The 21,959-nt window shown below is 39.2% G+C and overlaps 2 protein-coding genes across 3 annotated transcripts in view; one reads left to right on the forward strand and one right to left on the reverse strand.

The window, feature by feature from the left end:
* Positions 1-9,558, reverse strand: part of LIN52 (lin-52 DREAM MuvB core complex component) — a 109,588-nt gene extending 100,030 nt beyond the window's left edge. For both annotated transcript variants that reach the window (XM_027844788.1, XM_027844789.1), the window contains exons 1-4: positions 9,522-9,558; positions 3,698-3,772; positions 3,237-3,274; positions 398-464 (exon numbers count right to left, since the gene is read on the reverse strand). In XM_027844788.1, the coding sequence (XP_027700589.1) occupies positions 398-464; positions 3,237-3,274; positions 3,698-3,772; positions 9,522-9,552 (211 nt within the window). In that variant the 5' untranslated portion in view covers positions 9,553-9,558. The remainder of the gene's footprint in view (positions 1-397; positions 465-3,236; positions 3,275-3,697; positions 3,773-9,521) is intronic.
* Positions 9,559-10,118: 560 nt separating this feature from the next.
* ALDH6A1 (aldehyde dehydrogenase 6 family member A1) overlaps positions 10,119-21,959 on the forward strand; it is a 19,681-nt gene continuing 7,840 nt past the window's right edge. The window contains exons 1-9 of the mRNA XM_027844859.1: positions 10,119-10,212; positions 12,422-12,481; positions 13,620-13,694; positions 13,876-14,037; positions 14,351-14,429; positions 14,853-15,155; positions 16,071-16,192; positions 19,658-19,847; positions 20,050-20,231. Of these exons, the coding sequence (XP_027700660.1) occupies positions 10,159-10,212; positions 12,422-12,481; positions 13,620-13,694; positions 13,876-14,037; positions 14,351-14,429; positions 14,853-15,155; positions 16,071-16,192; positions 19,658-19,847; positions 20,050-20,231 (1,227 nt within the window). The 5' untranslated portion in view covers positions 10,119-10,158. The remainder of the gene's footprint in view (positions 10,213-12,421; positions 12,482-13,619; positions 13,695-13,875; positions 14,038-14,350; positions 14,430-14,852; positions 15,156-16,070; positions 16,193-19,657; positions 19,848-20,049; positions 20,232-21,959) is intronic.

The raw sequence follows: 21,959 nt of genomic DNA on the forward strand, positions 1-21,959 counted from the left end.
ACAAAAAACCTACATTCTAATTTTCTTAGTGCACACAGAAAAAGTGCTAAATGGGTAATAAAAAAAAAGGAGTATTACTGAAGTTCAAGGAGGGAGAAATCACTTCCATTTGGTGTGGTCAGTAAGCTTCATGGTCCTCCTCAACAAATCATGAAGAATTTTTTTTGAGTCTGCTCTTGACAGGGCTTAAACAGGTAGAGACAAAGAGAGAGCACATTTTGGGCAAGGGAAACATAATATGGGCAAAAATCCAGAGAAGTAAAGCATAAACTGTATTCAGAGGACTAGTTTGAGGGTTCATATAGGGGAGGAGTGGGAAATAAGCCTAGAAAAACAAAGTGGGGCCATATTGTTGAGAATCTTGATTTGAAGTCAGTAGATTATCATCATTTCTTACCTTTTAGCATATCAATATCATCATGTTCTAATTCAGCCATCCATTTGGGTGGAGAGCTAGTGATGGGCTGCCAGAAAACAAGAATATATAGATTATGATTAAGGGCTCACAGACAACATAAAAGGATCCTATTCTTTCACAACAAAATAATTGTGGCTCATATACTAAATAATTATGAGCTAAATTATGGCTGGGAATAACTGAAACTGTTGGTAGAACTAAATTTAAAGACGAAGATGGTAAAGCTATCCTGTACTTGGATACAAACACCTACCACACAAAATAAGGCTGTTCACTTTTAAACCAGGCTGTCAGCTTAAGGATAAACTAGTGTGGAACAGGTTGAACTAGCAATAAAAGAGTCCTGCCCCAGTGAAGCCTACTCAGCAGAAACCAACTCTCACCCTGAGTGCTATGAAAACCTCAGTAACTGCTATTCTTTAACAGAGTTGAAGACTTAAAGAATATACCAAAATCAGAGAATCCTGAACTCTTAGGGGAACAGGAAGAACTGAATAATCATCACCTTGTATTCCACAACCTCAGAAAACATTCACAACTGTCTATGAAAAACTGAGGATTTCAGTTCACTCTTCATTTAGCATGAGTTATGAAAGAATCTCTCTATTCCCTTGTCTAATTTCAGCATTCTTATCATTAGTTTAAAGTAAACATTCTGTATAAATAACAACAGTAATGTGATACAGGTGATAAAAACCGTCTAAGCTAAACATCTTACATGCATGAAAATAATAGGAGGCAAAAAACTCAATTACCACTGTATCAGATACAGATTATAGTAAATTAATTAGCTCAAATCTGGTCTCCTGCCACGTACCCACATCCACTAATTTGTATGTAAGATAATGCAGAACATCCATGATGTAGAACTCGTCCCAAGTTAGTAGGTCAGACACCCTCTATTCAAATGCCCTCTCATATGATCCTGAGTCATGAGTATAAAGACAAGCCTCCAAGCTTCCCAATAATCCCTTCTTTTAACTCTAAACAGTGGCATTAACTGATGGCTTTCCTTTCTGAGGCCTTCTGATACTTTACTGAGAAGAAAAAAATAGTAAATATAGTATTGACTATAATTTACTATAATAAATAGTAAATATGGTAAAATGCCCTCAAGAATGGAATGTTAAAAGCCCAGTGTGACATATGAACACATCAAAAGTCTTCTCACAATCACAATAGGGACAAAAAAGAACAAAGTTTAAGAAACAACTGATAAGGGCAGCTAGGTGGCGCGGTGGATAGAGCTCTGGCCTTGGAGTCAGGAGGACCTCAGTTCAAATCTCAGACATACAACATATGACACTTACTAGCTATATGACCCTGGCCAAGTCACTTAACCCCGACTGCCTCACCAAAAAGGCAACAACAAAAAAAAAAAAATGATAAAAAGCTCTCCTCCAAACTTATTCTAATATAAGTAGAGAATAAATACTTTATCTAGGATATAATTTGTTGACCAACATATTTTCCCTTACTTCTACAAATAGGATTGTAATAGAAAGTACTGTCCGTTTCCATTTTTCTATTGGTCTGTGTGAGCTAAAACTAAAAGTATCTCTTTTACCCATCAGATAAAAAACTAAAAGGGAGGAAAAGAATTCCCAGAGAATAAGATTATCTTTTCAAGGAAGAATACACCAAAACAGAGACATAAAATCCTTACTCTATCTGGCCAGAGCCAAGACACATCACCTTTGAAATAAGAGAGAGGAAAGAAAAGAGGAAAAAAAAAAAAAACTTACTCAATTTTCTAATGCCAGTCTTGACTCAGACTTATTCAAATATTACTCCCCTTGTTTAAGCCTCTCATGACTACGGTGACATCCACTTTTACAAGATTATCTTATTAATTAGTACTCCTGAGCAATGCCTTTAAAAACAGAAGGGGTTGGGAGATACAGTTCCCTTTTCCAATGTGTGAATCTGACAAATCTAAGCAATTTTGAGATTCCTTGTCCAAAGAGGAAATAGAATTATCAGTTGGTACCTATTATACTCATAGAATCATAGATTCTGAACAGTGCCACCAAGCCATCTGGTACAATCTTCAGGACCAGAAAGAGGAAGGGATTTGCCCAAACCCACAAAGGTTAAAGCATTGGTCAGAAGCCTAGTCCTCTGATTCCAAAGACAATATAACAAAAAGGAACCACTTAAGTAATGAAGGCATTTTGACTTCTTTAACAGCCTACATTATCTCCACTAGTTTATATACCTATACCCAAGAAAGGATGGGAACTGCACTTGTGATTTCATTGGTGAAGGGAAATTTCCTCTAATGCAGGCTGGTACCTTCTCTGACACTTGCAATCTTAGAGCACTGCTTACTTCGAAAGTAAATAACTTGCTCAGGGTCACAGTACTACAAAGTCTATATAAAAAACAAAGACTTCCTGTATCAGATTGTGCGCCATATTGGGGAAGGAGGGGAGGAGGGAGGGGGAGAAAAATTTAAAACTCAAAAGCTTATGGAAGTGATTGGTGATATATCAAAATAAATTAAAAAAAAAAAAAAAAGACTTGAAGCTAGGCCTTCCTGACTTCAAGGTCAGCTCTCTATACCATGCGGACTCTCTACCCGCAGAAGCACTGTAAAAAATGACGAACAGAAAAAGACTGGCATGGATGAAACCAATCATAATAGAAACAGAGCAAAAAGATTTCCCAAAACCTACACTATGCACTAGGAAGTTAGGAAGAGTTAAAATCAGATACACTGAGTTACACAAACAAATATTGTACAGATAAATTCTATAAATTCTGAAACAAATATTATACAGATAAATTTTTACTACCAAAGTAAGAGCTCACTTACACTTTTGAAGGAGGCTGCAAATTCAGCAACACCTGGCACTGAAAAGAGAAAGCTTATTATAATTCCATAAGACCTAACAGCACCTTTTAACACAATGCTTCATCCCAAATTAGCTAAAATTCTGAAACTAAATACCAAAACAAAAAATTGTTCTTTTCAGTATGTGTGTAGATATGTGTGTATATACATATATACACATACATGTATGTACGCATGTATATACACACAAATATATGTTCATGTGTGTGTGTGCATGTGTGTGTGTGTGTGCGTGTGTGTGCGTGTGTATGATAAACATGCTCCAAAGTCATCTAGTCCAATTCTTGCTCATTTCACATATAATGAAACTAAGGCTCAGAAAAGCTAAGTGACTTTCCCAGGAGTTCATTTTCAAAGCCACCCTCAAAATAACAATGATCCTTCACTTAGTGCATCTGATGAAAAAGAAACAAATAACTTACATTGTTCAGGCCAGAGGTCTGGTGAGGCTCGATCAAGTTTTTCAAAACTCAGCAAAGATGCTTCCAGGTCGGTGCCTAGAATAACACATCCAGACATACAGTCAGACATAAGCCACATTTGTGACACTTTCATTTTAAGAAACAGATCATATCACACCACTGGACCTTCACACCTAAGAATAATGGCTTGGGCTGAACTAGAAATGGTACAACCTGAATTCCTACAACTTTCTTTGCAAACAAAACCATATCACAATTTAACACTAAAAGGATATGCGTAAATGGTATAAACCTGTCTTCTGAGACAGTAAACAACATCTTTTTCAACTGGGTTTTAAAAACATATATGGTACATTGAAAGTAGACTTCAGAGAGTATAATTGTTTGATGGTTTAGAAAAAGATATAACTTAATTCTTTAGAAACTAAGGAACTAAGTTTAGGATGAAGCATAATTTAATTCAGACAAAAGTTGAAATAAACTGATAGTACTTAATTTAGCCTTAGAAACTAAGAGAGGCATTGTCAAATGGATAAGTAGTAAAAGGATATGACAAAAGTTGAAATAAACTGATAGTATGTAATTTAGCCTTAAAACTAAGAGAGGTATTATCCAATGGATAAGTGGTCAAAGGATATGAACAGTTCTTAAAAGAACTGAAAACTACTGACCATCATCTGATAAATTGTTCTAACCCATCATTGAGAGAAATGCAAATTAAAACAACTTGAGGCTTTGCCACACACTCAAATAAATTGACAAAGGTGACAAAAGAAGGAAATGGCTCAATTTTGAGAGGCTATGAGAACAATAGTAGGCACACTAATACACCCCTGGTGGAACTATGAATATGTCTAACCATTCTGGAAAGCAACATGGAATCATGCCAAAATGCCTAAAATGTCCATACATTTTGACCTTGAGATCATACTACTAGAATATATATGTCAGGGAGATCAAACATAGAAAGATCCAATATACACCAAAATGTTTATAACAGCACTTTTTCTGGAAGCAATGAACCAGAAACAATGTGGATATTCATCATATTAGGAATGGCTAAACAAATTGTGGTACATGTAATGGACAATGAGTGTCCTTTAAAGACAAATAAGAAAAATCCAAAAGCAAGGAAAGACACACCAACTGAGAAGTGAAAAAAGTCCAACCAAGAAAACAATCTATGCAAATAGTACAACAATGGGAAGAGAAAGAACAAAATAAAACAAAAGGAATGGAGCAGAGAGTACAAAGACCAAGTTTGGCCTCACAGAAAACCTTCGCTGTAGAGGTAGAGGACTACAGATGTGACAGATACTATAACGGTTATGCTGTTAATGTTTTTTTTTCCCCCTCTCTTTTCATTCTTTGTTAATGTTTGTTAGAAGAGATGGCTCTCTGCGTAATGGAAGTAGGGAGGAGTACATTCAGAAATAAACAATATAAGAAACAAATGGCAACTTTTTTTTTTTAACTAAGGCAGAGAGGTCTTAAGTATAAGGCTGAGTTAAGTGAATGAAATTATTAATTTGAATTAATTTTTTAAATCAAAACTAGAAGTTCAGTGAACATAAATGTCAAAATTCCACTTTTTGGTTAAGCGATACAGGGATCTGACAAAAAATATTGGGAGAAACAAAACCTAAGAAGATAATTTTGTTCTACAAGTGTAAAACTTATGTAGTGGTATACAGTTAACAGCAAGATATTCAGGATTGTCAGTTTAAGTTACCCATATTCTTACCACTGAAGAGAACAACTGAACTGTAGAATTAAGAACATCAACATTTACAGTAGAAACTTCAGTAAGATTATGATATAAGATTCTTTGACCCAGTACTACCCCTCCTAGGTCTGTAATCCAAAGATATCAAAGAAAAAGTAAGAGGCCCAGCTAGGTGGCACAGTGGTTAGAGAGTCTGGAGTCAGGAGACCTGAGTTCAAATCCGGCCTCAGACATTTGACACTTAACTAGCTGTATGACCCTGGGCACACATAACCCCACTGCCTAACCCCCCCCCCCAAAAAAAAATATATATATATATATTAAATGAGGTTAAAAAAGGGATAAGGATTTGAGCAAAGATCAAAGTAAAGAACAGATTCCCAAATCTAAGTATTTAGCTGTTACATCTTCCCTGAGCTCCTATCCCATATCTGTGCCTACTCAACATCACCACCTAGATGTACTACAGGTATCTCAAACCCAATATGTCCAAAACAGAAGTCATTATCTTTTCACTTAAACCCAACCTTTCTCCTAATTTCCAGATTTCTGTTCACAATACTGCCACTCTTCTAGTCACCCAGGGTCATCCTCAACTGCAATCTCAGAGTTATCCTCAACTCTTCATATTCACTTACATTCAATCAGTTGTTAATTCTTGTGGATTCTACCTCCTTAACCTGTCTCCTAGCACAGTGGATAAGAGTATTGGACCTAGAGTCTGGAAGACTCATCTTCCTGAGTTTAAGTATGGCTTCAAACACTTCCTAGCTGTGTGACCCTGAGCAAGCCACTTACTCCTGTTTGCCTCAGTTTCCTCATCTGTAAAATGAATTGGAGAAGGAAATGGCAAAGCACTCCAATATCTTTGCCAAAAAAACCACAAACAGGGTCACAAAGAGTCAGACACGACTGAAGGACAACAATAAAAACCTCTCTCATACCCATCTCCTCTTTTTCTTCACATCCTAACTACCCTGGTCCAAGCCCTTATCATCACTTGCCTGGACTACTGCGATAGCTTCCCAATTTGTCTCCCTATCTGCTATTTCTCTCCTCTCCAATCTTCCATAATGCTGACAAATTCATATTCCTAAGACATTGCTCTAACTATGTCATGCCATTGCTCAAAAAATATAGTGGCTCCCGGTTTGCCCTTAGGAGAAAGATCAAACATCTCTGTTCAGCATTTTATAACCTGGCTCCAACTGACTTAGCCTACTTGCTGTTCCTCATAAATGGTTTATCTCCTGCTTAAGTACCTTTGCATAGTCTATCCCCTTATATCTAGTATTTTCTTTCTTCACCTCTGCCTCTGGGAATCCCTAATTCCCTTCAACACTTCAAGAGGCTAGGGAACAAAGTGATCATACCTGAGAATATGAATGGGATGGATTCACCCTTAAAACAGAAGCAGACAGGAGAACGGATTAGAAATATGAATCTAATAATATGTAGCTTACAAGAGACACATTTAAAATAGAAAGACACAACAAAGAGTTAAAATAAGGGACTGGAACAGAATCTATTATGCTTCATATGAAATAAGAAAGGTAGAAGTAGAAAACAGGATCTCAGACAAAGCAAAAGCAAAAACAGACTTAAAAGATATAATCAGTGAAACTACATTTTGCTAAACGGTGCTATAGAAAATGAGGTAATATCAAAAGTTTTTTTTACAGCCAGTTTCTCTGCTAAAGGCTTCACTTCTCAACCATATGGGGAACTGAGCTAAATTTACAAAAATAAGAGCCATTCCCCCAAGCAGTTATCAAAAGAAGAAATCAAAGCTATCAACAATCACATGAAAAAATGTCCTAGATCACTATTGATTAGAGAAACGCAAATTAAAAGAACTCTGAGGTACCACTTCATACCTATCAGATTGGCTAACATGATAGAAAAAGAAAATGACAAATACTGGAGGAAATGTGGAAAATTAGGTATGCTAGTACACTGCTGGAGGATTTTTGAATTGGTCCAACTAGCCTGAAGAGCAATTTGGTACTGTATCTATAAAACTGTGCATATTCTTTGACCCAGTACTACCCCTCCTAGGTCTGTAATCCAAAGATATCAAAGAAAAAGTCAGAGGCCCTATAGGCACAAAATTTTTTTTTTAGCTTTATTTTTTTTTGTGGTGGTAAAGAATTGGAAATTAAGGGAATGCCCATCAACTGGGGAATGGCTGAATAAGTTGTGGTATATGATCGTAATGGAATACTATAAGAAATGACCAGCAAAATGATTCCAGAAAAACCTGTGAAGACCTATATGAACTGATGCAGAATGAAGTGAGCCGAATCAGATCATTGTACACAGTAATAGCAAAACTGTAATGATGATCAACTGCAAAAGACTTAATTCAGGGGTGTGGGGGAAACTGGCCTTGAGGCCACATGTGGCCTTCTAGGTCCTTGGGTGCAGCCTTTTGACTGAATCCAAGTTTTACAGAACAAATCTTTTTATTAAGGAGATTTGCTCTGTGGATTCTGGATTCAGTCAAAGGGCCACACCTCTGATTAGCTACTCTGATCAAGACAATCTGAAGGACCTGTGATGAAAAATGCTATACATCTCCAGAACTGATAAACTCTGAGTGCAAATTGAAGTATATATTTTTTCACTTTATTTTTCTTGGGTTTGGGGAATATGGCTAATATGGAAATGTTCTGCACAATCTCACATAAATAATGGACATCATATTGCCTGCCTTCTCAATGGGGAGGGGGCTCTGGAGGAAGGGAAGGAAAGAATGTAGAACTCAAAAAATATTTTGAAAAGGATGCTAAAAATAATTTTAAAAAAAGACTTTAGGAGGCCCTTCTTAATTCTCCCAGTTAATTCTCTCTCCCTTCATAACCTGCGTGTATTTATTTTGTATATATCCTGTATTTATCTGTATGTTGTTTATGATAGTTAATATACTATCTAGGTAAGATTCCAGAATTCCTTGATATTCCCACGACCTACTAAAAAGAACTTCCTCCCCATCTTGTTCACAGGATCATTGCTATAAAGTTGTAAGAGACCTTGGAGATTAATCCTGGCCGACAGAAGAAATTTTTAAATGCATCAAAAATGTGGGGTGGAAAATGCTACCCACATCCAAAGAAAGAACTACAGAGTATGAATGCAGATGGAAGCGTACTATTTGCTTTTTTTTCTTCTGTTTTGTTTTGTTTCCTCTTTCTTGTGGTTCCTTCTATTGGTTCTAATTCTTCCTTACAACATGACTAATGTGAAGATACGTTTAATAGTTTAATGTATATGTATAGCCTATATCAGATTGCACGCCGTCTTGGCGAGGGAGATGGGGAAGAAGAGGGAGAAAAATTTAAAACTCAAAAGCTTATGGAAGTGATTGTTGATAAATGAAAAAAAATTAATAAAAAAATGTGGGGGTGGAGGAAGAGGGAAAAAAATGGAAAATAATAGGGAAACAATAGGGAAAAAAAGTTCTTATAAAAGCAATTCCCATTCTTGTAGAGATGGAGCCCATGGTCTCCATAGGTTCTCCTTTCTCCAATGAAACTAATCAACTGCTGCCAAGGCAACCGAATCCAAACAGAAGGAAGACTTTTAATGATGTTACGTTTCTTCTACAAGTTAGCAATCACCGGTTCTTAAATCAGGTTAGAGATCATCAGTTGGGAGAATCTTGCGGGCGGGAGCCTCTTTTCCCAGCCCCCGCCCCCTCCACCCTCCACGCTCTACCCCACCCCCTCCGTCAAGCTTCTCTCCTCCCGGTCGACCCGGCACGCCAGCATCACCCTCTCCAAGCCGAGGAGGACCGTCCCGAGAACCTAGAAGGACGGACTTCCCCCGCCTCTCCGCCCCGTCTCCCTTTCCCCAGGAGTGTCTTCGTAGTCGGGCCCCTCTCCCCCCGGCACCGCGGCTACTCCCTCCTAACCACTGCAATGCCACAGCGGCGGGGGGCCGAAGAGCTGGAAGCAGAGAAGTCGGGATAGCAGGGAAGGGGAGGGAAGAGAGTGGGCGCTGATGGTGGGAAAGGAAGCCCCAGACTGTAAGGAGAGGAGGTTCTCGGGAGAGGAGAGAAAAAAGCTGGGAAACCGTAGGCACTTAGCCGGCTCCTACCGTCTGTGGGAGACGCCATCTTCCGACCCATGTCACGTGACACAGCCAACCGTCGGCGGGAAAGTGAGCAGCAAGCCCCGCCCCTCGAACCTATCCAGTCCCCGCCCCATCTCCCCCGCCCCAATCTGTGAGGCCGATTGCCTAGTACCGCCCCGTACCTTCCCCTCCCACCCGTTTCCCCCTCCCCGCCTTAGCCACACCCCCTAACTTAAGCCGACCGAGGCCAAAATTCCCAGTCCTTGTTTACATTCCTCCCCCTCAGGAGGCGGAGCCGAGCTCTCTCCCGGTGGCCAATCCACGCTCCCCGTGAGGGGGCGTCTTCTTTCCGTGCTCTTCTGGCTGAAGATACGAAAACAAGGGGGCGTCTTTCCAGCCTCGGCCAATCGAGGGAGGGGAGGTTCTGGGGGTGGCGGCGGCGGCGGCGGCGCGGAACCAAATCTCCATTTGGAGCATATCGGATACTTTCCCAGATGATCTTTGGCGGAGGGGGGAGCGGGGGCGGGGAAGGAGGCCGCGCCGAGTGATTGGCCGGAACCAAGGACCTCCTCCTCCCCCTCCTCGCCAATGGAAAGGCTAGGGAGGCGGGGTCAGCCGGCGGTGGGGCTGGAGAGCCATCCCGTGACTGAGACAGGCAGAGATGGCGGTGTTGACGGCGGCGGCGGCGACGGGCTTACGAGCCCGGATGCTTCGGGTGAGAAAAAGCGGGGAACTTTGAGCCGACTCCTCCCCCCTGCCCGGGCCGAGGAGACCCCGGGATCCAGTCCCGCCCCCCCTGACCCCCAGCCCTCGCCGCCTCCCAGGCCTTTGTCCCGGCTGTGTCAGCCCCTTCCCGAGCTGAGCGACCCCGGGCTGGTCCTGCCAGCGGCCAGTTCACCTCTGGCGTACAAAACCTGATTTTTTAAAAATCCTGGCCTTGAACTTTTCTCCCCAGGCCGGGTGCTTGGTCCTCTGCTGACGCTCTTATCTCCGTTCTGCCCACTCTCCGCCCACTGCCCTGCCCGTTACTCGCTTACACCACGTAGGCTTAACCTGGGGTCCACCTGCACGCGGCTCTGAAAAAATACTGTTGTTAACTACATTTAAGTATTGATTTCTTTTGTAATCCTGCGTGTTTTATTGTATGCGTTTAAAAAAAACATTCTAATGAGTCCGCAGGCTGTATAAGACTGCCAGAGGGGTCCCTGAAACCAAAAACAGCTGCTGTGGAAGCTGCGCCTGCAGCTAAGGGAGAGAGCCCCCTTCATCGCCCTGCCTTTCTCCAGCCAGCTTGCCCTCTGAACTCTGGAGTTCTTGGTGGGAAAGAGAGAAGACGACTTGAAGGAACTTTGACTCTTCTAGATTTCAGAAGCTTTTCGCCAAAGACAGTTCCTCCCTAATCTCATTTGGGGGGGGGGGGGTAAATAATGCTGTAGTCTGTTTTAGGCACAAGTGTGCCAGAAACATTTTAATTTAACATTCCAAATCCAAGCATTTCTAGCTTAAAGATATGTCCAAAACGAAGTTCTGCCATGCCTTTAAACATATCCCTACCCCAGTTCACAGTTGAAGGATTTTTTTTTCATGCTTTTTGTCATTTCCAAACATAAACCCTTCCAGCTAAATAATCCCTTCCTTGGAACAAAGAAAGACAATTAAGCAAAACCAACCAACACAATGAAAAATTTTAGTCAAATGGTACATTTTTTTTCCTTTTTTTGTCTCATAGGTTTCTTCCAAGATAACCCTGTCATACTCTGCCCATCTTTTCTTTCTTTATCAATGGCAAATTCCAAGATGAAGTGGTTGCATTTTTCCAAGATTCTCATCATTTCTAATTTGGCACCAAATCCTCCTTATTGGTCAAGATTGGATTCAAAGTAGCATTTCCTTTCACCTCCTTCCATTTTTGAACAATAAAGGTATCTTTAAGGCAAATCATATTCCAAACAATTAGATTCAGAAAAACTGATGGAGAACAAAGCAAACAAGGAGAACTGTAAGCACAATGACCTCAGTGATGTAAAGGAAAATCACACTAAATATGAGAATTTAGACCAATGAAGGGACCAGTTCTTGACCCCAAGATGGCTGGTCGACCATGAAACATAGCTCCTTCTTGGTAGAAAATTGGTGCACTACAGGTAGAGAATGAGGTCTACATTGTTGTGATCAACATGTTGGTTTGGCTTAACTTCTTTTTGCAAGGTACAGTTGTACTAGGCAAGAGTTATTGGGAAGTGAAAATATGTTTAAAAGCATCAATGAATTTTTTTTTAAATTTACCACCTGCTCTTCTTTTAGCTGTCTGCTTTAGGATATGTCTAGATGACGATGATAACATAGTTAATATCTATATGACTCTAAAAGATCTGTCAATATCTTTACATAGTCTCATTTGATAAATGAGTCTTCTGTTATTACTATACCTTCATGCCACATTTACGATCTCTTTCCCAAGTTTATCATCTATATCCTTCTACCAAATATGTTCCCATTACAATGTTCTTTTAAACTCCACTGATCTTCACCCCAATGTTCTTCACCATTTTTCCTTGTCTCACTTATGGATTTCCTAACACTAATGTATATTCTTATTATATAATGTTGTCATGATTGCCTTTTAGTTAATCTGTTCTCTTTGAATAAGGTATACCCTTCTGTTCCCATATCTAGTCTTGAATACTATCCTACTAAGTCTCGGTGATACTTAACACCGATAAATGCAAATATCTTACTGCAAATATCACTTTGCAGTAAGAGCGCTAGTTCCTCTGTTACACTTGATACTTTATGGAGTATTTGGCATTGTGGATATAGTTGTTCTGTTCTCTCCCCCTACATTTTTCATTGAATTTCTACTCCAAAAAATGATAGAATCTCTTTCTTTCTTTCCTCCTTTTTTTTTTTTTTTGGTCTCATAGGTTTCTTCCAAGATAAACCCTACCTGGTGTCCAGCATCCTTTTTTTCCTCTTCATCAGTGGTAAGTTCACACTGGCATAAAGGCCAGTTTATGGTAGTTGATCCTTCTGATCTTTAGGAAAAGGGATATCATTTTCCTGTGGTATCACTTGTACAAAAATATTTATAGCAACTCTGATTGTGGTAGCAAAGAATTAAAAATTGAGGGGATGTCCATCAATTGGGGAATGGCTGAACAAGTTGTGGTATATGATTGTAAGATATACTATTATGCTATAAGAAATGACAAGCAGGATGATTTCAGAAAAATCTGTTAACACTTACACAAACTGATACAGAATGAAGTAAGCAAGGAGAACATTGTACATAGTAACAGCAATATTGTACGATGATCAACTGAATGACTTAGCTATTCTCAGCAATACCATGATCCAAGATAATTCCAAGGGATTCATGATGAAAAATGCTATTTAACTCCTGAGAAAGAACTGATGGAGTCTGAATGCAAATCGAAGCATACTATTTTTCACATTTTTGTGTGAGTGGGTTTTTTTTGGGGGGAGGTCTGTTTTCTTTCACAACATGACTAATATGGAAATATATTTTGCATAATTGCACATGTATGACCTCTATCAAATTGCTTACCCTCTCAGGGAGGAGGGAGGAAAGAAGGGAGAGAATGTAGAACTCAAATTTTTGAAAAATGAATGTTAAAAATTGTCTTTAAGGGCAGCTAGGTGGTGCAGTGGATAGAGCACCAGCCCTGAAGTCAGGAGGACCTGAATTCAAATATGGCCTTAGACACTTGACACTTAACTAGCTGTGTGACCCTGGGCAAGTCACTTAACCCCATTGCCTAGCCCCCCCCCCCCAAAAAAAATTGTCTTTACATGTAATTGGGGAAAAACTAAAATATTACTCAAAAAAATTTTAAGCTTTATACTCCCAATAGTATTTGATTAACGTACAGAGACTTATTAGAGCCTGAGTATAATATGTAATTTCAAACCACCTACCATTTCTGTCAATTCATCAGTGGATTCCAAAGAACCTTTTGAATTTATACTTTTCTTATCTTATGATGAGTATTACTGCCTGTCCCACCAGAGACTGGGGCTTGATTCTCTGACCAGGAGTATTTACAAGATTTCCTTTAAATTGGAGAATCCCAATAATAACAAATTGTTGTTCTTTTTCAGCCAAGAGTCAAACTTTTCATAGATGGGAAATTTGTTGAATCTAAAAGTGACAAGTGGATCGACATTCACAACCCAGTAAGAAAAGTTGCTTTGGAAGTCACATTGACCAACTAAAAATATTCTGAGAATATGATGGGGAAATACAGGATTGAGTATACATTATTAACTAATGGGCTGGCTACTGCATCATGAGACTGCGTTAGGGGATAAAAAGTGGCACAAAAGTAAAGTATGACATGCTACTCTATCTCATCAGGCTACCAATGAGTTGATTGGCCGAGTTCCCAAAGCTACAGAGGCTGAAATGAATGCAGCTGTGGAGTCCTGCAAACGTGCTTTTCACCCGTGGTCACAGACATCTGTACTAAGCCGCCAGCAGGTCCTGCTACGGTATCAGCAGCTTATCAAGGAAAACTTGGTGAGAAAATCTAAATAATATATTTTCCCTGGGAATAAGGCATAGAGGACCCCCATTTATCCTGGATACTGTCACCTATGTAACATCCTTAAATTCCGTAATGACTCTTTCTCTTGGTGCCTATTCGGAAATCTATAGCACAGACACAAACCTGAAGTTTGCTATATTTGTTAGCTATTTTTGCTATAAAATTTTTCCCCAGTAGTATTTGCCTAATTACTCATCTTCCTTGGCTATGTGGGGAATATTCAGTAGAAGAGAGGTGAGAAAGGGTTTCTTCTCTTGCTTTGGTTTAATTTTGTTTTCTTTTTAGAAAGAAATTGCTAAGCTAATCACTTTGGAGCAAGGGAAGACCCTGGCTGATGCTGAGGGAGATGTGTTCCGAGGCCTTCGTAAGCTGACAGTCCCTCATAAGAATTTCAGGAGCTTCTGGGAGGGATGGAGGGAGGAAGAGGATACTGAGAATGATAAGTTTCTTCATTATAGAATATGCAGTTAATGCTTGAAAATTTTCCTGGCCATTCATGAATATTGAGAGGTATTACCTCTCATTGATATATGAAATTCATTTATTTCCAAAAGTTCATTATTTTCTTAACACTGGTATTCCAAATCAGTCTCTCTCCCCTTTAGAGGTTATCATTTTGTATGATCCCTTTCCACATAGACTGAGATGCAGCTCTTCACCACTGATAGGAGTCAGTCTTCTTTGGCCATGCTGAACATACCAGGAAGAGGAGTTTAGCAAAGGCCCATGCTGGAGAAGTGGTGGCTTTGAAATTGAAAATGGTCTGATTTATCCCTCTTTGTTGCAGAGGTAGTTGAACATGCCTGTAGCGTGACATCCCTCATGCTGGGAGAGACAATGCCTTCCATTACCAAAGACATGGACATTTACTCCTACCGTCTACCGTTGGGTGTATGTGCAGGCATTGCTCCATTCAATTTTCCTGCCATGATTCCTCTCTGGATGTTCCCTATGGCCATGGTATGTGGAAACACTTACTTGTTGAAACCATCTGAGCGAGTACCTGGAGCAGCTATGTTTCTCACCAAGTTGCTGCAAGACTCCGGTGCCCCAGATGGGACATTGAATGTCATCCATGGGCGGGACGAAGGTAAAGACCTCTAACAAAGGGATCTTGGTCTGACTGCCAACAGAGGAATGAAAAACTGGTATCGAGGTGATCGAAGTTTGAGATAAAGGTCTAAAGAATAACAGGGAGAGGCAGCTACGTGGGGCAGTGGATAGAGCACTGGCCCTGGATCAGGACGACCTGAGTTCAAATCCAGCCTCAGACACATAACACTTACTATCTGTGTGACCCTGGGCAAGCCACTTAACCCCAGTTGCCTCACCAAAAAAAAAAGAATAACAGGGAAAAGTGTTAGCATAATCTCCAGTGTTTGAGGATGATGTTGCCATATATGTGTGTGCTAGTATGGCTGAAAAGACTGATAGATGGCCAGCAATTTTTCACACTATACACAATGAAACTAGAAATATTGGTTAAGGGCCAAAGAACCTATTAAAAAGATATTTACTTATTACTGACAATGTTTTAAGAAAAAAGGTATATAATAGCTCACAAGTTATAGATTTAGGAAAAATTAAGGTACTTATATATAATATGAAGTGCAACTGGTTTGCGTACAGTGTTATCCGAAAACTCTAATGCCTGGGAGCAATAGATAAGGTAAAATACCCTGAAAGATAAAAATGTCAAGAAAATAGACTAACAGAAGGCAGGTGTTTGGAGGTAGGCAAGAGTATAAGAAGCAAGTTAAAGGTAGAAATTTCAAAGTCAGGGTGAGAGCAAAACAAAAGAAAAATAGAAATTGAGTCTTGAAATTGAAAAATTAGAAAAGAATGAAAATCACGTTAGAAATGGGAATCTGGAAAGGAAAGGCTAAAGTAGGAAAAGATCAAACTTGTGGCAATGGGGATGTGGACAGCAAAGAAGAAATTTGCTAGGTTGAGAAGACAGAATCTATTAGGTCTTTTGTTATAATAACTTATTTTCTCCTTAAAGCTGTGAATTTTATTTGTGATCATCCGGATATAAAAGCAATCAGCTTTGTGGGCTCCAACCAGGCTGGAGAGTACATCTTCGAGAGAGGGTCAAGAAATGGCAAGAGAGTTCAAGCGAATCTGGTGAACTTCCTTTTCTCTTTCTCCCCAGATCCCACCAGCTTTAAAAATAAGAACCAAGACTTCAACAGAAAGGCCACTCATCTTGCATTAATACCATAGTTTCTTAATGAAAACTTCACCCTCTAGCCTGAAACTTGCTAGTAAGGAGTAGGGGGTACATGCCTCCTCATCTATATATAGACTTTTGGTGGCATCAACAGTGAGTGTTCTGGTTTCAATCCTCCCCCTCCACCACCTTCTTCATGCCTTTCCCCTCCTGGCCTGTCTTTCCAACCTTATTCCTAGCCATTTTTCCAGTGTTTATTTAAGAGGCAAGTTTCCAATACTGTTCTTGCCCCAGGCTCAGGAGTCAGGTTACTTTAGTATTATGTCCTTTGGAGAAAGTGGCATGCATGCAATGAGGTATAAATGTGTTATATTTTATTGCACAGCTTGTATAAACTGACTTTTCAATCTGACCATGTAAGTCTCAGTGGCTACCTCCACTTCCTCTGAACAACTTTGCAGAGATTATTTATAATAAGATACCAAGACTACTGCAGTAGTCTTGGGAATAGCCACATTTGGAAACCCTATTTATTTTGGCCAATTTAACTTAAGTATTCTCAGTTCAGTTCAACAAAATTATCAGGTATCTCTTATGTCCAGAATTATGGAAGTTTTTCAGCATTGGAGTGTCATAGAACTGTATATAATTAGAAATGTGGATGTCCCAAATATCTTAGTGCAGTTTTAAGCTTATTAAAGCTTAGACTTTTCAGGATGTCCTGATTTATAGAATGATTTAGATCAGAGAGAGACTGGAGGTAGGGAGACTTTTTAGGAAGATACTGCATTTTCTTAAGTGAAAGGAAATTAGGGCCTAAACTAGGATGGTGGCAGAGAAATTTCATGTTGAAAAAAAAAACTGCTAGAAAGTTAGTACAAAAAACTGAACTTCTATCTGGATACCAGGCCTATAAAATTTTGTCCTCTAAAGAAGGCAACATCGTATGTTGGATAAAGAGACAACCTCAGAGTCCATAAAACCTAACTTCCAGTTCTTCCTTTGACACATACTCCCTGTGTAGGCAAGTCACTTGACATCTCAGTCCTCCAATCTGCTTTCTTAAGATTATAAATTGTAAAGTAGGTGCCATCCTGCATTGGTTCAGAGCGTTATCTCACCAGGAGTTTACTATAGCAATGAAATCAGGTCTGGTTTTTTAAAAAAACAGCCCCCACAGTGGTTGTTCCAAACATTCTCTTCCCTTAAGATCCCTACATTGCCCTTTCTCCCCTTTGTCTCAGAAGACCTCACCTCCTACTTAAAAAATCTCTATGAGAGGTCACCCATCATGAGCTTTCTCTTCCCTTCTTCTGTACTTCAAAATTACATGTCTTTGCTTTTGTCTCTTATGAAGAGATGTGGCTCTTCTCCTTTCTAAGACCAACACTTCCAATACTTATGCTGATTATCCTATCTCCTTCTGTCTTTGGGAGCTTGTCCCCTCTATCATTTCCTCTCTCATCTACAGTCTATCACTTTTTTCCAGCTGCCTATAAACCTCTATCCTTTAAAAAAACAAATGTAATTTGACCCCACAGTCCCCTCAAGCTGTCCTCCTGTAGATTTCCCTTTCACAGCCAGCCTCCTGTCTGCATCATTACTTCTACCTTCACTTCCTCACTCCTTAGTCCCTTGCTGTATATCTGCTGACCTCACTTACTTGACTGAAACTACCCTAAGGTAGCCAATGATCTCTTGAAAATGAATATGAAATATGAAGTATGATGGCTATTTCTTATATATCACTCTTGACATCTCTTCCACTTTTGATACTGTTGACCACCTCCTCTGTTTTGATAATCTCTTCTCCTAAGGTTTTGGTGACACCATGTATTTCAAGTTCTTCTACCAGACTATTGTACTGTATCCTTTGCTGGATCATCATCATAACCATGGTTATATCCCCCAAACCTCTATCCAGAATCCTCTACGTCTTACTAAAGTCTTGCTTTCGGCAATCTCTTCAGATTCCACTAGCTCAATTATCTCTATGCAGGTGATTCCTAAATGTGTATTTCCAACCCTAATTGCTTTTCTGAACTCTACATTACTGCCTACTTGCCAGACTTCTCATTATATATATCCCATAGGTATCTCAAACTCAAAATGTCCAAAATACCCTTCCTGCAACTTTCCTAATTTCAAGTTCAAAACCTAGAAGTCATTCTTTACCCTTCCCTCCCTCACTCTTCCATATCCAGTTACCAGGTCTTGTTGATTCTCCTTCTACAATATATTTCCACTCACGTGGCCTAGTTAAGGCCCTCATCACCTTTTGTCTAGACTACTGAGTATCCCAGTAGGTCTCTCTGTTACTTATTGTCTTCTCTCCAATCCATCCTCCACATGGCTGACAAAATAATGTTACTAAAACCCAGGTTGGACCTAATTGTTCCCCTGTTTAACCATACTGCTTCAATAATAAAATACAGACTCCTCAGCATGGATTTAAAGCCCTCTGCAGTCTGGCACCAGCCTACCTTTCCACATACTTTATGTATTCTGCATTTGAGCCAAACAACCCTATTTGTGTTTCCTAAAACTTAACATTTCCTCTTTGACCTGGTTGCCTTTATGTAAGCTATCCCTTCAGCATGGAATGTATGCCTCAATCAACTGTGATTTTAGAGGACTTGTCTTCCTTCAAGGCTCATCTCAGCTGCTACTTCCGACATGAAACCTTTCATCTCTAGTACCTTCTCCTTCAAATTATTTTATATTGAATTATCTGTTTGCATATTGTAACTGCTAATAGATTATAAGCATCTCCAGGGAAGGATTGTTGTGGTTTTGCAGTATTTAGCTCAGTAGGTACGATGCTTAATGCTTGTGGAATGGAATGGAATGGAATGAAATTCTCCTACTGCCTTCATGAGAGGCCAAGTAATGTGGTAGTAAAACTGGGTTAACTTGGAATTAGGAGGTCTAGGTTCACATCCCATTTGATAGGCTGAACTCTGGGACCATGGCAAGTTACTTAAGACTCTCACAGCCTTTTTCTTTATCTGTAACATGAGGATAATATTTATGATAGCTGTCTTAACTGGTTTATTTCATGCACAGTGATTCATACAAGTTAGAGTGCTAAACAGATAGACGTTATTATGGGTTTTCACAAAGATGTTGCCAAGAGTTTAATGATATAAAAAATGAGATCATATTCTTGATCTACCAAAACCAGCCAAGAGTACTTTTCCAGGTCTTTCCCTCCATTTTTACTTGAAATAGGTATGAGATCTGAGATCCCGTCCCCCTAATTTAATTACCATTCTTTTCTGGTTTCCATTTCCTAATTTAAGATCTAAATTTGGCTTTATTGTTCCTTTTGATTATCATTTTAGGAAGTATAAGTTTCCATTAACTTAACAATTTGACACCCTTGGCGAAAACATGGTTTACTTTCCTTGTTTTCTTAGGGAGCAAAGAACCATGGTGTGATCATGCCAGATGCCAATAAGGAAAACACTCTGAACCAATTGGTAGGAGCAGCTTTTGGAGCTGCAGGGCAACGCTGCATGGCCCTGTCCACTGCCATCTTTGTAGGGGAAGCAAGGAGTTGGCTGCCAGAACTTGTGGAGCGTGCCAAAAAGCTTCGGGTTAATGCTGGTAACTATTTGTGATCATCTTTAAAGTCAACATCCAAGGCAAAGGCTGTGGATTAGAGAATGTTTGGCTCTGGGACTTAGACCATGCCTGTTAAAGATTATCCCATTTTCTTTCCATTGGGCCTGTGTTCTAGTTAAATCTTTTGCTTTTGTGTATTATCATCATAGTAAAACTCTTAAATGATTCATACATTGTTTTTCAGGAGACCAGCCTGGAGCTGATTTGGGCCCTCTAATCTCCCCACAGGCCAAAGAACGAGTTTGTCATCTCGTTGAGAGTGGAACAAAGGAGGGAGCCTCAATTCTTCTAGATGGAAGAAAAATTAAAGTTAAAGGCTATGAAAATGGCAACTTTGTTGGACCAACCATCATATCAAACGTCAAGGTAAATAAGCAGAGATAATCATCTTAACTAGCTAATAAAATTTTGATCAGTTACAAAAGCAAAAATTTAAATCTTAGAGTGGATTTAGGATCATATACAAGATATTAAAGCTTAAAACTGCTCTAAGACTTTTGGGATACTCTATATAATCCCACGATCTTCAACCCAAGAACACTGGGCTGCTTACAACCAGGTAGGGTCTATTTAACCTTTTGTCCCTTTGTTTAGACAGAATGGGATTAGCAGAGTCATAAACAGGAAAAAAAATGATGCATTAGTAGTATTGCTTCAGTGCTAGGAACTTAAAATTGCCATTTGAGTGTGAGATCAGTGATTGAGTCCAAACCTTTAGCTTCACAGGTGAGAAAACTGAAGCTAAAAGTTTTATTTGCCCAAAGTCACACAACTAGCCTAGACTAGACTAGACTAGAATCCAAATTCTTTAATTTCTAATCCATATTCTTTCAGCCAGCCACACACACAAGACTTGAGAGTTGATTTTTTTTTTTAAAAATCCATTACTCTTTTCTTCATCAACTTACTGCTTCTTGCCTTTTAGCTATTTGTTTTCTTTAATCAGCTAAGCAACTAGCATTGCTATGTTCAATACTTCTGAAAGTACCACTTTAAGAAAGCAGCTACAAAAAAATCAAAATATACAAAACAAATAAATTACAGGATTTTTCACATTACAAAATAATTCATTAGAGATGTTCTTTAAATAACTAGTTCCCTTAGCATACTTAATGTGTGATTTTCTTTGATTTACAAAAAATATGCATATGACAAAGTTATACAAGTATTTATAAAAAAAAAAGTCTGGTTTATGGCTCATTATTCAGATGTGTTTATGTACTGTGTTGATTTTGATTAACTAAGTTTTACTTTTTTTCAAGGGAAAACTCGTTGAGTAGGGTTGCCGAGGAAGAATATATAGAAAATTATTTCACTATGATGTACAAAATAAGGTATCAATAAAACAGTTTTTAAAATAGTACTAATACAAACTATGGGCAGCTAGGTGGCACAATGGATAGAATGCCAGGCCTGGAGTCAGGAGGACCTGAGTTTAAATGTAGCCTCAGACACTTACTAGCTGTGTGAGGGCAAGTCACTTAACTCTGTTTGCTTTAGTTTCCTCATCCAGAAAAAAAGCTGGAGAAGGAAATGGCAAACCACTCCAGTATCTTTGCCAAGAAAACCCAAATGGGGTCACGAAGAGTCAGACATGATTGAAAATGACTTAACAAAAATAAAAAATAATAAGGTGGTTTTATGGTTGGTAGATTGGGTCATACTTAAGTATTAAGTACCACTCTACTGTGTGCTAGGCACTGAGGATACCGTTACAAAGAATGAAACAATCCTTGCTCACAACAAGCTTACATTCTAATGGGGGAGACAACAAGTACATATAACTATATCTACAGCATAAATATAAAATCAGTGAATGCACATACTGTATATCCATAAAGTAGTTAAATACAAGGTAGTTTAAGAGGGTACTAGCAGTGGGGAGATCAGAAAAGATGTCAAGTCTAAAAGTAATGAGTGGCTGAACCAAAGTGGCAAAGGATACTGAGTAAGGTAATTTTAAAAACTTTTTTTTTTTTGTTACATATTAATCTTCAAACTGTCTTCCTCCCTCCCCACCCCACACTCAAGAAGGCCACCATCTCTATCTCTCTATTTCTCTCTCTCTCTCTCTCTCTCTCTCTCTCTCTCTCT

Source organism: Vombatus ursinus, unplaced genomic scaffold, assembly GCF_900497805.2.
Source record: "Vombatus ursinus unplaced genomic scaffold, bare-nosed wombat genome assembly UNPS02014945.1, whole genome shotgun sequence".
In the NCBI taxonomy this organism is placed as follows: Eukaryota; Metazoa; Chordata; class Mammalia; order Diprotodontia; family Vombatidae; genus Vombatus; species Vombatus ursinus.